This window comes from Hyla sarda, chromosome 6, assembly GCF_029499605.1.
Source record: "Hyla sarda isolate aHylSar1 chromosome 6, aHylSar1.hap1, whole genome shotgun sequence".
In the NCBI taxonomy this organism is placed as follows: Eukaryota; Metazoa; Chordata; class Amphibia; order Anura; family Hylidae; genus Hyla; species Hyla sarda.
The window spans coordinates 61482031-61499005 of NC_079194.1; the positions used below are offsets into that span (position 1 = coordinate 61482031).

The window sequence follows — 16975 nt, forward strand, 5'->3', positions numbered from 1 at the left end:
TAAATTACTTCTATTAAAAAAAATCTTAATCCTTCCAGGACTTATTAGCTGCTGAATACTACAGAGGAAATTCTTTTTAAAACACAGAGCTCTCTGCTGAATCACGAGCACAGTGCTCTCTGCTGACATCTCTGTCCATTTTAAGGTCTGTCCAGAGCAGCATATGTTTGCTATGGGGATTTTCTCCTACTCTGGACAGTTCTTAAAATGTACAGAGGTGTCAGCAGAGAGCACTGTGGTCATGATGTCAGCAGACAGCTCTGTGTTCCAAAAAGAAAAGAAATTCCTCTGTAGTATTCAGCAGCTAATAAGTACTGGAAGGATTAAGATTTTTTTAATAGAAGTGATTTTCAAATCTGTGTAACTTTTTGGCACCAGTTGATTTAAAAAAAAAAATAAAAAAACAGTTTGCCACCGGAGTACCCCTTTAACTTTACAACAATTGTACTCCTCCAGTCTGGGACGGTTGCCTCTCGCAGGGTTTAGTATCTGCCAGAACCATGTGGATTGAGTAACTATTTTTCAGACACTGCACCATATATATATATATATATATATATATATATATATATATATATATATGGGGGACTGCAATTTCTCTGCCCATATCCAATATATATATATTTTTATACATGACTATTCTTATTTGGGGATATGTGCAGTTATTGTGTTCCTATTTGCACTGGTTACTAACCCCATTAGTGTACTATTGCCTACTCACAGCTGCTTGTCTACATGTATTTCTCTGTTTGGTCTGTATATCGGCTGGATAGATTTACATATACTCATCTTCTAAGGGCGGGTGTCTATCTCTGGGGTTCATGTCCTCTCTCCTGAGTTGTCCTTGGACTCTTATGAGCCAATTTGAATTGTTTTTAAACAACCCTCTGGGTTTTTGTGTATATTGTGTGTGTTTAAGAACTTTGTGCAATAAAGATTATTTGAATTGGATATTATTATTGTTGTGCTATTATATCTCAGTGTTGCTTTCTGTCCAGAGTTATGCTAATTGTAGATCTGTCATGGCAGTCACTATCCTATAAAACCAAAAGCAACCCAAATTTATTGCAGTAGAGAAATAAAGACTGAACTGAGCTAATATTTTATTTTATTCATTTGATGATCCAAAAGAAATTAAATACTTACCCAACCCTTATAAGAAACTTATAGACACACATAAAGACAATTTAAAACAATGATGGGAGGAGGAGAGATAAGACGACAGCAGGTAAATGGCAAGACAAGATGGTACCGTATATACTCAAGTATAAGCCGTTCCGAATATAAGCCGAGGCCCCTAATTTCACCCCAAAAACCCAGGAAAAGTTATTGACTCGACTATAAGCCTAGGGTGGGAAATGCATCATCCCCCCCATGTCATCATCCAGACCCCGTCATTGCACCCCCCCCCCCTTCATCATCCCTGCCTGTCAATCCCTTCAGCCAATGGCTGTCCGGGCATGCTGGGAGTTGTAGTTTTGAAACCTCTGGAGGTCCGCAGATTGAAGACCACTGCGGCCTTCGTCATCATCCAGACCCCCCTTTAGTTTTCAACTCCTCTCCCCTCGGTGGGAAGGAAGGGTGAGCTGGTCCGGGCCATCTATACTGCAGGGACCGTCCGGTGGCGAGGGTTAGTCGTTCCGGGATGTTCATTTTCATGGGCCTTTTCTCCGGGCCCGGCCCTGGACTAGTGACGTTGCCTTGACGACGACGCGCAGGGACGTTCATGCGCAAGGTCCCTGTGCGTCGACGTCAAGACAACGTCACTAGTTGCCGATGGCTGTCCGGGCATGCTGGGAGTTGTAGTTTTGCAACATCTGGAGGTCTGCAGGTTGAAGACCACTGAGAAGGGATTGACAGGAGTTTGAGGAGGGATTGAGAGTTCACTCGAGTATAAGCCGAAGGGGCCGTTTTCAGCACAAAAAACTCTGCTTATACTCGAGTATATACGGTACTTCCAAAATTAAATAACAGTATCTATGAATTCATGATGTAAGTATAAAAAATATATCTTCTGTAAATCTAAAGTGCAGGGTGCTAGTAAATATAGATAATACAGTAAACTAAAATTATTGAATAAATATATTACCCAATTCATCAAAACAATACCACTCTTGCACCACTAGATGTCACTGTCCACCATGGTAGAAAATCTCTTTGCTTGAAAACCTAATATTCCATCCCCAAAAATGAAAAGGGAGAAAGAAAAAAGATATAAAGTGCAAAACTATGAAATCAATATATACCACCAGGAGCCGCATGGAAGGGAAGAGTCCGCAGAAGAGAAGCTCACGGAATAAAGGGACATGATTGTATTATGGACATGTATGAGGGGAATGGACATAAAGTAGTCTTACATTCAGACCTTTTGTTTTCTTCTTTCAAAAAAGTACATAGTTATGGAGGGAGACTTACAGTATCGTATAATCGAGCAAATACGATAAGTGGAAAATTAAAAAGCAAAGAATGTATGCAAAAACCACAACAAAAAGAAAAACAATATACCGTATATACTCGAGTATAATCCGAGTTTTTCAGCTCAATTTTTCGTGCTGAAAACACCCCCCTAGGCTTATACTCGAGTGAACTCTCCGCCCTCAGTGGTCTTCAACCTGCAGACCACCAGATGTTTCAAAACTACAACTCCCAGCATGCCCGGACAGCCGATGGCTGTCCGGGCATGCTGGGAGTTGTAGTTTTGAAACATCTGGAGGTCCGCAGGTTGAAGACCACTGTTCAGACATTGACAGGTGGTGATGATGAAATGAAGGGGGGGGGGGTGTGGGATGGTGACAGATGGTGATGATGAAGAGGGGGTGTGGGATGATGACAGGGGGATGATGACAGGCGGTGATGATGACAGGCGGTGATGATGAAGGGGGGGATGATGACAGGCGGTGATGATGAAGAGGGGGTGTGGGATGATGACAGGGGGATGATGACAGGGGGATGATGACAGGCGGTGATGATGAAGGGGGGGATGATGACAGGCGGTGATGATGAAGAGGGGGTGTGGGATGATGACAGGGGGATGATGACAGGCGGTGATGATGAAGGGGGGGATGATGACAGGCGGTGATGATGACAGGCGGTTATGATGACAGGCGGTGATGATGAAGGGGGGGATGATGACAGGGTAATGATGAAGGGGGGATGATGACAGGGTAATGATGAAGGGGGGATGATGAAGGGGGGGATGATGACAGGGTAATGATGAAGAGGGGATGATGAAGGGGGAATGATGAAGGGGGGGATGATGTATTTCCCACCCTAGGCTTATGGTTGAGTCAATAACTTTTCCTGGGTTTCTGGGGTGAAATTAGGGGCCTCGGCTTATATTCGGGTCGGCTTATACTCGAGTATATACGGTATTCGTCAAAAACTGCATAATGTAATCATATGTAACTAAGGTGCATATTGTACCAATATATGATGATATTGTATTGGAAATAATGTGGTATGTGGATGCATTGCAACAAAATGCATTTTTGGGTGAGGTGGAGGGGCTTATGGTGGTATACTGATTTCATAGTTTAGCACTTGTAATCTCTTCTTACCTCCTTTTATTCTTTTGGGGATTGAATATCAGGTTTTCGTTTATAGATTTTTTTTCTACCATGGTGGACAGTGACATCTAGTGGTGGAAGAGTGATATTGTTTTAATGAATTAGGTGTTTTATTTATTCATTCATTCATTTTTTGCTTACTGTAAAAGCTACCTATTTATTTGAACCTTTCACTTTAGTTTTACAGAATATGTATATTTTGATACTTACACCATTAACTTGTTTGGATATAACTTTAATTTGTTGCTCATTTATAGATATTGATATAAATTTTTTTTTTTCTTTTTGCAGTACTATCTTGTCTTGCCATTTTCCTGCCTTCCTCTTATTGTTTGTGTGATCCTCCCCCTATAATTATTTTCATAATTGTCCTGTGTGTGTGTATATATTTCTTATGAGTTAGGGTTTGGTACGTATTTACATTTTTTTTTTGGACTTGTAATTTGAACTTATAACTTTTCTATGGCTTGGTAAGGGACATGTCCCAGTTTTTAGAACTGTATTTAGAATTTGTACCCTAGGGAGTTCGCTGCATCAGAACCCAGGGCCCATGTGCACTAGTGAATCTCTGCCTGGAGAAATTCTGGGCAGCGCCACTGTAATAATCCACCGCTATGATCGCTGGGTTTTGTCTTTATTGACAGCAATGCGGTTCAGCGCGGTATTCCACCAAAATAATTACCATGTTCGTTCCTTCAGCAGAGTCCAGAATTAGAATTTCCCCAACGGAAATATTCAGCAGTGCAGCAGAATTCCATTGAAGACAGTGAGAAGCTGCTGTATTGGAATCTTTGCCCGCAGTTTCTCCGGGTGGAAATTCTGTAGTGTGCACGGGCCCTTACTTTCAGACAGCCTCCTATATACCATGGTTGCGACCTTTACGGGGGTTACACGATTGAATATGAAATGATCTCTGATGCCAAGTGGGCAGTTTCCCCAAACCAGATAGGGAACAAGACAAGATAATTATGCTCCCCAAACCATTTTAGGTTGCGTTCACACTGCGAAATCTCCGCCCACTGAATCCAATGAGCGGAGATTCTGTCTGGTGGCCGCCGCCGAAAATACTTCGGCGCTGGGGCCGCGGGACACTGAGCCGTCACCATTGACAGAACAATTTCAGCGGTGGAATTGTCAGCCGCTGAAATTCTGCAGTGTGAACGGGTCTTGTGGAAGATCCATTCACATTAATGTTAAGTTCACACCGCGGAATTCCGCTCGTGTAATTCCGCGGGGATTCCGTAATGTGAACGTACCCTTACAACCAGCTGTGTTGCTGGTTGCACTTGCAGCGTTTCAGAGAAAACCTAGCCCAAGACACAAACTTGGAACGCAGAGAATAGTAAGGGTAGGGTCACACGTACCGGATCCACCGCATATTTTATGCTACGGATCCGACCCATATTGTACCTCCAGCTGTTGCCGAATCCACCCTTCTTGTCATTCTGCCGCTCCGAGCAGCCACACTGGGGGCCTTCGAGTCACCAACATTGCGGTGTTGCCACGATGACTTGCCATGTGCATGCGCAATGTAATCAGACATTGTGGCGGCTCTGAGTGCCCTCGGCGACCTGCAGGCCCCCAGTGTGGCTGTTCGGAGTGGCAGAATGCCAGGGAGGGTGGATTCAGCAAAAGCTGGAGGCACAATATGGTTTGGGTCACTGGTGGTTAACAAGAATGGCTCCCCGCTGACTTTCCCCTGCCTTGGGCAGCTCGACAGGTCTCTTCCTACACCCAGATATTGTAAAATGTAGTAAAAAAATGGTGTAAAATCCAATTTTAGGATGTATTCACACATACAGTATCCTGTGCATATTTGTTGTGCAGGATTTAAAGCTGCGTTCAGTCATTTAGTTTACCTTGAAATCTGCAGCTTCAAATCCAACGCATCAAATATGCGCAGGATACTGTACGTGACTTTCACAGGTGAAGCTCATATACAGCGTGACGTTCTCAAGAGATGGGCAATCAGATGCTATATACATCTTACATTTCGTCTTCCTGAATTGTTTTTCACTTAGGCATTTGATGTGGTCGAAAGAAGTTTCCTGGAGTCTATAGATGATTCTTTAGCAGAAAAAACAAGCCTCTTGTCTCAGCTGCCGGAGGTAAGTCTTATTCTGGACAACCACACTGCTGAATTATGTAGGTTGCTTACACCTAAGGGTCACATTAACCTAATTCTGTCTGCCTAATGCAGTGTTTCCCAACCAGGGTGCCTCCAGCTGTTGCAAAACTACAACTCCCAGCATGCCCGGACAGCCGAAGGCTGTCCGGGCATGCTGGGAGTTGTAGTTTTGCAACAGCTGGAGGCACCCTGGTTGGGAAACACTGAACGCTCAAAAGCAAAATAAAATTGCAAGCAAAAAAACTTAGCACCATATCCGACATTCCTTGTTTTCCCATGGTAGCTTGTTTCTGTATAGTGTGCCATAGGCAGTAATAAAACTGTCTTCAAGGGGTACTCCACTGGAAAACATTTTCTTTTAAATCAACTGGTGCCAGAAAGTTAAACAGATTTGTATGTTACTTCAATTAAAAAATCCCAATCCTTCCAGTACTTATCAGCTGCTGTATAATACGCAGGAAGTTCTTTTCTTTTTGAATATCCTTTCCATCTGACCACAGTGCTCTCTGCTGACACCTCTGTCCATGTTAGGAACTGTCCAGAGCAAGAGCAAATCCCCATAGCCATCCTCTTTTGCTCTGGACAGTACCTGACGTGGACAGAGGTGTCAGCAGAGAGCACTGTGGTCAGACAGAAAATAAATTAAAGGGGTACTCCACTGGAAAAACATTTTTTTTTTTAAATCAACTGGTGACAGAAAGTTAAACAGATTTGTAAATTACTTCTATTAAAAAAATCGTAATCCTTCCAGTACTTATCAGCTTCTGTATGCTCCACAGAAAGTTCTTTTCTTTTTGAATTTCCTTTCTGTCTGACCACAGTGCTCTCTGCTGACATGTCTGTCCATACAGTCCCGGAACTGTCCAGAGCAGGAGAGGTTTTCTATGGGGATTTGCACCTGCTCTGGACAGTTCCTAAAAAGGACAGAGGTGTCAGCAGAGAGCACTGTGGTCAGAAAGAAAAGAACTTCCTGTGTATTATACAGCAGCTGCTAAGTACTGGAAGGATTAAGATTTTTTAATAGAAGTAATTTACAAATCTGTTTAACTTTCTGCCACCAGTTGGTTTAACAAAAAATATTTTCCAGTGGAGTACCCCTTTAAAAAAAGAAAATAACTTCCTGTGTATTATACAGAGACTGATAAGTACTGGAAGGATTGGGATTTTTTAATAGAAGTAATTTGCAAATCTGTTTAACTTTCTGCCACCGGTTGATTTAAAAGAAAATATTTTCCAGTGGAGTACCCCTTTAAGTCTTTAACTCTTAAAAATAAATCTCTAAAAAAAAAGTGCTTGCTAGACCGAGACCTGCTGCATATAACCCCTTCTTCTTCTTTGCTAGATTCCTTTCTATTCTTCCTATTACACAATATAGGATTGGAAACACTATGTTATGAATTCACGTTCAATTTTTTAACTGTATTTAACAACTACATTTTGCCATTAGATCATACAAAGCAGTGTTGCCCGACCAGGGTGCCTCCAGCTGTTGCAAAACTCCCAGCATGCAGAGACAGCCTTTGGCTGGGAGTTGAGGTTTTGCCACAGCTGGAGGAACACGTTTTTGGAAAACACTGATATAAAAGATAGCAACGTTTGAAATCTGAATTATTATTATTTTATATTTTTTTAATACTTCTGTGCCTAAATGTTGCTAATTTTGTTACGGCGCCCCCTGTTTTGCAACAGCTGGAGGCAACATGAATGGGAAAAACTGGTCTATTGTCATTTCTTATCATATACAATTAGTGTGAGTGCCCATTTTTGTCAAATGCAACATATTTTTAACCACAAATATTGTGGTTACCAAGTTATTGATATATGGTAAAGCCGTTTGAAACAATGTCATATAAAACAGTGTAAAATAAAACAATGTCATAACCTGTAAGTTAAAGGGGTATTCGTTGTTTTTTTTTTTTTTAATCAACCGATGCCAGAAAGTTAAACAGATTTGTAAATTACTTCTATAAAAAAAAATCTTAATCCTTCCAGTACTTATCAGCTGCTCTATAATACAGAGGAAGTTCTTTTCTTTTTGAATTTTTTTTCTGTCTGACCACAGTGCTCTCTGCTGACACCTCTGTCCATGTCAGGATCTGTCAAGAGCAGGATAGGTTTGCTATGGGGAATTGTTCCTGCTCTGGACAGTTCCTGACACGGACAGAGGTGTCAGCAGAGAGCACTGTGTAGGTTACAGCAGCTAATAAGTACTGGAAGGATTAAGATTTTTAAATAAAAGTAATTTACAAATCTGGTTAACTTTCTGGCACAAGTTGATTTAAAAATAAATGTTTTCCACCGGAGTACCCCTTTAAGTTCCAGCATCTTCACCTTGACCAATGCAGAGCCTACATATTTCATGGGGGACATTTATCAATGTTGTTGTAAGGTAGAATATATTTTACTAGGGATGTCCGGATCCCAATTTTTTAAGACTGAGAACTTTTTTTTTTTTAAAGTGCTTGCCGATACCAATTACTGATACTTTTTCTATGTCATGTGACAGGGTTTAATTTTTTTAAATGGGAAAAAGTGGGTGTTTTTTTTTTGTTTTTATTAGAGGAAGGGCTTTTTATATTTTGTAAAAATAAGTTATTTAATTTAAAAGGGGGGGATGGGGGGGGCGGTGATTCAAACTTTTATCAGGGAAGTCCCCATAGGGAACTATTACATGCAGTCTGTAGATAGCATACACTGATCAATGATATGCCATAGCATAGCATTGATCAGTGTTATCGGCGCTCCTTTACTACTGCCTGCCATGGATGGCTGCAGTAAAGGAGCGACGATTTGATGGCACGGAGCACGGTAAGGGACCTCCGGCCGTCCTCACAGCTGATCGGGACACCGCGGTGATCCCGATCAGCATCCCTGAGCTAACCGGCAGTTAACTTCAGGACTTTTAGATCAGAGTTGATCGTCCAAAAGTTTAATGCTGGACATCATCACAATTAGTTTCAGGTCCCGGTTATGGGCACGCTGCATAGTTCGGCACCTCCGTGATACCTGCCGGCGGGGGTCCGGATTAGATATCGGGGACATTAGCACGAGTACAACTACTTGTGCAAATGTTTGGTATCTGGACATCCCTAGATTTTACCCCTGTTTGCTTGGTGTATTGTTTGTACAGTTGCTCAAAATTTACCAAAAAGGCGCGCGGGACATGATAAATTTTGCTCAGTTATAGAAACCAGTGAGCTGCAGAGATTGGTGTAAACTTTGTGCTCTGGCATCTGACACTTTTGTGCGTGTCCTATTCGGTGGTGTAGGTTTGCGCAAAAAAAAATAAAAACTGTTCTAAATGTAATTTTTGCAAATAATAAATACAGCTCCACGGTGCACCAAATAGTAGACAACTTTGAAAGATGTTCTACTGAAGATTGCCCCAAAAAATTAAGCAAAAAAAAAAATGCAATTGTGCAAAATTTGCAGGTACATTGGGGGGGGGGGGGACATGTATCAAAGATTTTACCCCTGTTTTATGTTTAAATTTTAGCACAAAATTTTGCGCAAACTGTTTTTTTGCGTCTTTTTTTGCGTACATTCTAGTGGAGCATTTCCTCCAGATGTGTAGGTTCCGGTGTACCTTGGAGTGACCTATTTAGTAGGCACAAATTTATGCGCTATGACCATATTTTTTACGCAAATATAAGCCATCTTGGACTGCACGTAGCAAGATGCTCTAAATCAGTGGTCCCCAAACTGTGGCCCTCCAGATGTTGCAAAACTACAATTCCCAGCATGCCTGGACAGCCGTTGGCTGTCCAGGCATGCTGGGAGTTGTAGTTTTGCAACATCTGGAGGGCCACAGTTTGGGGACCACTGCTCTAAATCATCGATGTCATTTTTCAAAGACTGGATTGAGGAGATTACTATATTTGCCCGCAATTTATGAAACTCATTGCGCTTGATTTGATAAATTTAGCGCATCAATTAAAATTCAGCAAAAGGGGTAAACTGCTTCTACCATACACAAATAATGATACATGTCCCCCATTGAGAACATTGAAGTGGTGTAAAGCCTTCTCTTCTCTTTAGCCCACTTGATTTCTTCTGTTTTGTTATCTGGTTTTTGGCTTTCCTATATGTAAATCCAATTTCATTCTGTCAATTTCTTTGGGTTCTGCCACCATCATTGACTCCGGTTTCCTCCAATTAGTTTTGAGCTTATAGTTAGAGATGAGCGAACTTACAGTAAATTCGATTTGTCACGAACTTCTCGGCTCGGCGGTTGATGACTTATCCTGCATAAATTAGTTCAGCCTTCAGGTGCTCCGGTGGGCTGGAAAAGGTGGATACAGTTCTAGGAAAGAGTCTCCTAGGACTGTATCCACCTTTTCCAGCCCACCGGAGCACCTGAAATCTGAACTAGTTTATGCAGGATAAGTCATCAACTGCCGAGTCGAGAAGTTCGTGACGAATCGAATTTACTGTAAGTTCGCTCAGCTCTACTTATAGTGTAGAATTTATCATGGTCTGTGTGTCTGGGCGTATGTCGTGTATTTCCCCAATGACTTAATGAGAAAATATGAGGGCTCTACCTGAAAGTGCTACAAAATATATGTGCGGGGTGCTGCTAGGGTGCTAGAAGACAAATAATGACACAAGAGAAAAAAGGAACACCAAAATTCATGCAGCACACTAAAATATCCAAGGATATAAAAATATATGATATATGTAATTTTCACTGACAAGGGGTTGGATTGCTTTATAATTACTGATAGATTTCAGCTGTTGTCTTGGCTTTCCATGCCTTTTTGCACCTCCCTTTATTCATGTGTTCATAATTTTTCCCTGTGTCATTTTGCATAATTACACACAACTTAATTTCTGCACTTACCGTATTTGTTTTGTATATTTTTTCTTTGTATGTATGGGTTACTTAGGTTGTTACTAGAGATGAGCGAACTTACAGTAAATTCGATTCGTCTCGAACTTCTCGGCTCGCCAGTTGATGACTTTTCCTGCATAAATTAGTTCAGCTTTCCGATGCTCCGGTGGGCTGGAAAAGGTGGATACAGTCCTAGGAAAAAGTCTCCTAGGACTGTATCCACCTTTTCATGCCCACCGGAGCACCGGAAAGCTGAACTAATTTATGCAGGATAAGTCATCAACTGCCGAGCCGAGAAGTTCGTGACGAATCGAATTTACTGTAAGTTCGCTCATCTCTAGTTGTTACCGACATTTGGTGAAAATTTCATGTCGTGTTCAATAATTTTTTCACCTACTGTGTGGTTAAAGGAGTAGTCCAGTGGTGAACCCAGTGGTGAACAACTTATCCCCTATCCTAAGGATAGGGGATAAGTTTGAGATCGCGGGGGGTCCGACCGCTGGGGCCCCCTGCGATCTCCTGTACTGAGCCCCAGCAGCCCGCGGGAAGGGGGTGTGTGTCGACCTCCGCACGAAGCTGCAGCCGACACGCCCCCTCAATACAACTCTATGGCAGAGCCGAAGAGCTGCCTTCGGCAATCTCCGGCTCTGCCATAGAGATGTATTGAGGGGGCGTGTCGGCCGCCGCTTCGTGCGGAGGTCGACACCCGCTATCTGGCCTGAGAGCCTGGCCCCCGTACAGAGAGATCGCAGGGGGCCCTAGCGGTCGGACACTCCACGATCTCAAACTTATCCCCTATCCTTAAGATAGGGGATACGTTTTTCACCACTGGACTACGCCTTTAAGCACCAATCCAATATATCATAATGCTGAAACTTGAATCTAGTGTATATCTGCCTTTGTTGCTTAGTCTCATGGAAGTCTTTAGGAATCTCCTTACACTAAAGCAGTGTTTCCCAACCAGGGTGCCTCCAGATGTTGCAAAACTACAACTCCCAGCATGCCTGGACAGCCTTTGGCTGTCCAGGCATGCTGGGAGTTGTAGTTTTGCATCCCCTGGAGGCACCCTGGTTGGGAAACACTGCACTAAAGAGATGAAGAAATGAAGTTTTCTGTTTGTGTTTAAAAAAGCTGCCACTAGGTGTCTCCCTACTTGTCCAGAGCACATTTCAACCCCCATCTCTTCCACAGACTTTGGACTCCTGCTTGCCTGGCAGGAGTCCAAAATCAGGAAATGCCGTCTGGAGTGCTGAGGGGTGTGTGTGCAGTCTTAGCTAATCATAGCTCATCTCACACACTGAACTGCTCTGGGCTGTGTGTAGCAGAGTGAGGGAGGAAGTTCTCCCCTGTATGGCTTCAGATGATGTCACGCCTGCTGGGGAACGCCCCTTCCCAGTGTGTGAATCTGACTGAGACTGAACAGAAAATACAGAGCAATATCAAGGTAGAAAACTAAAAAATAATAAAAATAAAGGCAGGGGGTGGTTTATCATGATGGGGGCAGTGACCTGGGAGGATTATAAAATTTAATCCAAGGTACTCTTTACCTTACTATATAAAAGTCTCTATCATATCCCCTCTGTCTCTTCTTTCTTCTATACATGTTAAGGTCCTTTTAACCTTTCCCGGTAAGTTGTATCCTGCAACCCATGTACTAGTATAGTAGATCTTCTCTAAACTCTCTCCAAAATATCTATATCCTTCTGGGGGTATGTTCTCCAGTACTTCGCACAATACTCCAAGTGAGGTCTCACCAGTGTTCTGTACAGCATCATGAACTATTCCCTCTCTACTGCTAATACCTCTCCCTATACACCCATGAGCACTTCCCTCACTGAAGCTAATACCTCTTCCTATACACCCATGAATACTTATCTCTCTCTCTACAGCTAATACCTCTCCCTATACACCCATGATCACTTCCCTCTCTACAGCTAATACCTTTCCCTATACACCCATGAACACTTCCCTCTCTACTGCTAATACTACTCCGTATACAGCCATGAGCACTTCCCTCTCTACAGCTAATACCTCTCCCTATACACCCATAAGCACTTCCCTCTCTACTGCTAATACTTCTCCCTTTATACCCATGAGTACTTCCCTCTGACTATACACCCTTTAGTACTTCTCTCTCTACAGCTAATACCTCTTCCTATACACCCATGAACACTTCCCTCTCTACTGCTAATACTACTCCCTATACACCCATGAGGACTTCCTTCTCTACTGCTAATACCTCTCCCTATACACCCAAGCCTTCTGCTAGCATTTCCCACTGCTCTATGACATTGTCTGCCTTAACATAAGTCTTCTGTAATAATGACTCCTAACTACCTTTCCTCAGATACTGAGGTCAGGACTGTATCACATATTCTATATTCTGCCCGAGGGTTTTTACACTTGAGGTGCATTATCTTGCACTTATCCACATTAAATTTTAGTTCTGACCATTCCTTTTCCACTTGGTGTATCCCTCCTGGAACACAACCCTGTTGCAAATCTTTGTGAGGCCTCCCTCAGGTCTTTCTATGGCCTTGTTCACACTGCGTAATTTCCAAGCGGATTCCAGCTGAATAATTCCTCTTGGAAATTCTGTTGCAAAAGGGTCCCATTATTTTCCATGGGATCTTGCTGCACCATGCATGTGGCAGAATTTCTGGTGTGAGGTGCATTACTACGTCCTATGCAGTTCTACATTCGCTCCTCCCCACAGCTGTCCGGTGATTGCCAAAGATACAGCGAGTGGAGGGGAAGGCAGAGCCGGGCAGGACGCAACTCTGCACCTCCCTCAGCTCCGTACACAGCTCCCTCAGCTCCGCTCCTGTCAGCAGTCATGACAGGGGGGACATAGATATACATATCTACTACTGTGCATAAAGTAAATAGCAGAAAACAGCGGCACACAGGTGGCTATGGTGAAAAAGATGTGGCTTTTATTCACCAAACATTGGCGACGTTTCGGCTCCCTCTCGCAGCCATTGTCGAGCCGGCTCGACAATGGCTGCGAGAGGGAGCCGAAACGTCGCCAATGTTTGGTGAATAAAAGCCACATCTTTTTCACCATAGCCACCTGTGTGCCGCTGTTTTCTGCTATTTACTTTATCTGGGACTCCTGGGACCAAGTCCATCCACAGCGAGCACCAACCTGAACTATTGTTTTATCTAGTGCTGCCCGTATTTTTCCTTTTTCTACTACTGTGCATATCTACGTCCCTACCTGCCTCAGCTCCGACCAGCTTCATCGTACTGCTCCCCTCCTGTCAGTGGTCATTGAGTCGTTCATGTCAGGAGGATGTATATATGAACACTACTGTGCATATCTACGTCTTTCCTGTCATGAACTACACGATGACCACTGACAGGAGGGGAGCTGAGAGAGGGCCAGAGAGGTGTCCTGCCCTGCTCTGCCTTCTCCTCCCCTCATTGTATCTTCTGCAATCTTTGGACAGCTGAGGGAAGGAGCGAACGCAGAACTACATAGGACGCAGTTCTGCACCTCACACCGGACTCCGCAGAAAGAATTGATTGACATGTCAATTCTTTCATGTGAAATCCACTGGTAAATGCATAGCAGTCTGTTTAGACAGCACATTTTCAGGCCATATCGCCAGCTTGTTGTGTTAAAGGGTACCTCTCATCAAATAAAATTTTGATATATTTTAGATTAATGAATGTTGAATAACTTTCCAATAGCATGTTAATGAAAAATATGCTTCTTTCTATTGTATTTTTCCCGATCAGTCCTGTCAGCAAGCATTTCTGACTCATGCTGGAGTCCTAAACACTCAGAGCTGCCAGCCTGCTTTGTTCACAGCCAAACAGGCTGTGAACAAAGCAGGCTGGCAGCTCTGAGTGTTCTCCTTTGTGAACAAAGCAGACTGGCAGCTCGTAGTGTTTAGGACTCCAGCATGAGTCTGAAATGCTTGCTGCCAGGACTGGTAGGGAGACCCCTAGTGGTCATTTCTTCAAAGTGGAAAATTAAATAGAAAGAAACATATTTTTTAATAACATGCAATTGTAAAATTATTCTGCATACATTAATCTATAATATATCAAAAGTTTTTTTGATGAGAGGTACCCTTTAAATTTTCTGGGCGGACATACCCTATAGCTGATTTTATTCTAGTTTGGGACCACAGGTAGGTGTACTACAGTATGGAAATGCAAAATATTATAACAATGCAGAGCCAGCTAGCAAGATATTCACCACAAAGTTAAGATTTTGTCATGGGAGCAATGAAGCGTTATCATAAAAATGCCTTATATTTGTAAGGCGTTATCCCAAGTTTAAAAGTGGTCCCTTAACCACAGGATAGGGGATACTTGGTTCATAAGTGGGGGTCCAGACACTAGGGACCCACAAGAACTCCAACTGATGCAAAACTACAACTCCCAGCATGCCCGGACAGCCAACGGCTGTCCGAGCTTGCTGTGAGTTGTAGTTTTGGATCAGCTGGATACACCCTGGTTGGGAAACACTGGTCTATGAATGGGGCAGAGGTCAACATGCACGCTGCACTTCATTCACTTGGGGACCTCCGCTTTTGTGATCATTGGCCTTCCAATCATTGTATGGGTACGTTCACACTGCGTAATTCCCACGGAATTCCACCAGTGGAATTCCGCGGTTTGAACTTAACATTAGTGTGAATCTGCGAGACCCGCTCACACTGCAGAATTTCAGCGGTGGACAATTCCGCCACTGAAACCCTTCCGCGTAAAGAAAGAACATGTTCATTCTTTGCGCAGATTCCGTGAGCACTGCATAGCCATCAATAGTGGCGGCTTAGTGCCCCGCGGCCCTAGCGCCGAAGTATTTTCGGCGGCGGCCGCCAGACGGAGATTCGTCAGTGTGAACGCACCCTATAACAGATGACGTCTTTTAAGGACATATTTGCTGTTTATTTGTTTGTAGCCCACTTATTTTTCCTTTTCTATTTGTTGCAGGGTGCGGTACTCCAGCAGCTCCCTAACCAGTACCAAAAGATTGTAGAACGACTCAACACCCTAGAAAAGGAGATTTACGGGGGCGCAATGGTGATCGTGGTGTTAATTGTGAACAACAAACTTTACGTCGCCAATGTTGGTATGTAATGATGTATTGCAGAAACTCCATTATCAAAGGGTTGTCATTGGAAATGACAGAGAGGCACACTTTGTTCCATGCTGTTTAAGCATTAAATGGGCACTGTCAGATACAATAACATTTGATATGTGGTAAAGCATGCATAAACAACAGGTTTTGCAATTGCTTTCATTAGAAAATTTGCAGTATTTCATACTGAAAAAAGCCAGTCAAAAGAGGGGCCACTAGGGGGCCTCCTGGGACACATGTCGGTCCTGCAGTGTCCAGTGGTCATGGACATGTCATGGACACCATAAGTGATTGACAGGGCTGCAGGCAGGGCCAGAGCTGCTGTGCTTGCTTCAGACCCTCTGTGAGTCAGAGTAGAGTGAGGGAGGGGGAGGAGTCATCACAGTGAGGAGAAGAGAGGGACACGCCCCATGCCTCTGCATGGACAGAAACCACACTGAGCAATGATGGCAAGTAAATAAAGGTAATTCTGAGAGAAATATAGGTCGTAGACACATAAAAATTAGATGTACATGATCAGGATGAGGTACTGAGCAACATATAACAGTTTTTTTTTCTTTAAGGGGGGGGGGTCTGACAGGTAAGTTTTAAGAATAGACATTAACATTCATATGGCAGTGTAATGCAGTAGAATTATTATTCCTTTTTTTTTTTTTTCAACACACTGCTAATTCAAGTGGTTTTACTGGAACTTTTAGGGCCCGTTCACACCATGGAATTTCTGTGCAGAACTGCTGCTTATTGCACACTACAGAAGTACCATAGTGGAACTTTCGTAACAGAATTGAAATCTGCCACAAGATTGAACATGTTTGCTCTTCCGTCAAATTCGGCCTGAGAAGCAGTGCTGTAGTGAATGGGACAGCGTTTACTGTCCGCGGAGTAAAGGGGTACTCCAGTGGAAAACAAATCTTTTCAAATAAACCGGTTGCCAGAAAGTAATACAGATTTGTAAATTACTTCTATTAAAACATCTTATTCCTTACAGTACTTATCAGCTGCTGTATGCTCCAGAGGAAATTGTGTAGTTCTTTCCAGTCAGTCTATGCTGACATCTCTGTCCATGTCAGGAACTGTCCAGACAGTGACAGAGGTGTCAGCAGAGAGCACTGTGTTCAGACTGGATGAGGGGGCGGATGGTCTCCTGAGGGATGTCCTCCCAGACCTGGACTAAAGCATCCGCAAACTCCTGGACAGTCTGTGGTGCAATGTGGCGTTGGTGGATGGAGCGAGACAATGTCCCCGATGTGCTCAATCGGATTCAGGTCTGGGGAACGGCTGGGCCAGTCCATAGCATCAATGCCTTCCTCTTGCAGGAACTGCTGACACACTCCAGCCACATGAGGTCTAGC

The 16975-nt window shown here is 43.3% G+C and overlaps 1 protein-coding gene across 1 annotated transcript in view; it reads left to right on the forward strand.

The window, feature by feature from the left end:
• The window catches only part of TAB1 (TGF-beta activated kinase 1 (MAP3K7) binding protein 1), a 75442-nt gene that overhangs the window by 11990 nt on the left and 46477 nt on the right, over positions 1–16975 (forward strand). The window contains exons 4-5 of the mRNA XM_056523900.1: positions 5588–5674; positions 15476–15614. Coding sequence (XP_056379875.1) covers positions 5588–5674; positions 15476–15614 — 226 coding nt within the window. The remainder of the gene's footprint in view (positions 1–5587; positions 5675–15475; positions 15615–16975) is intronic.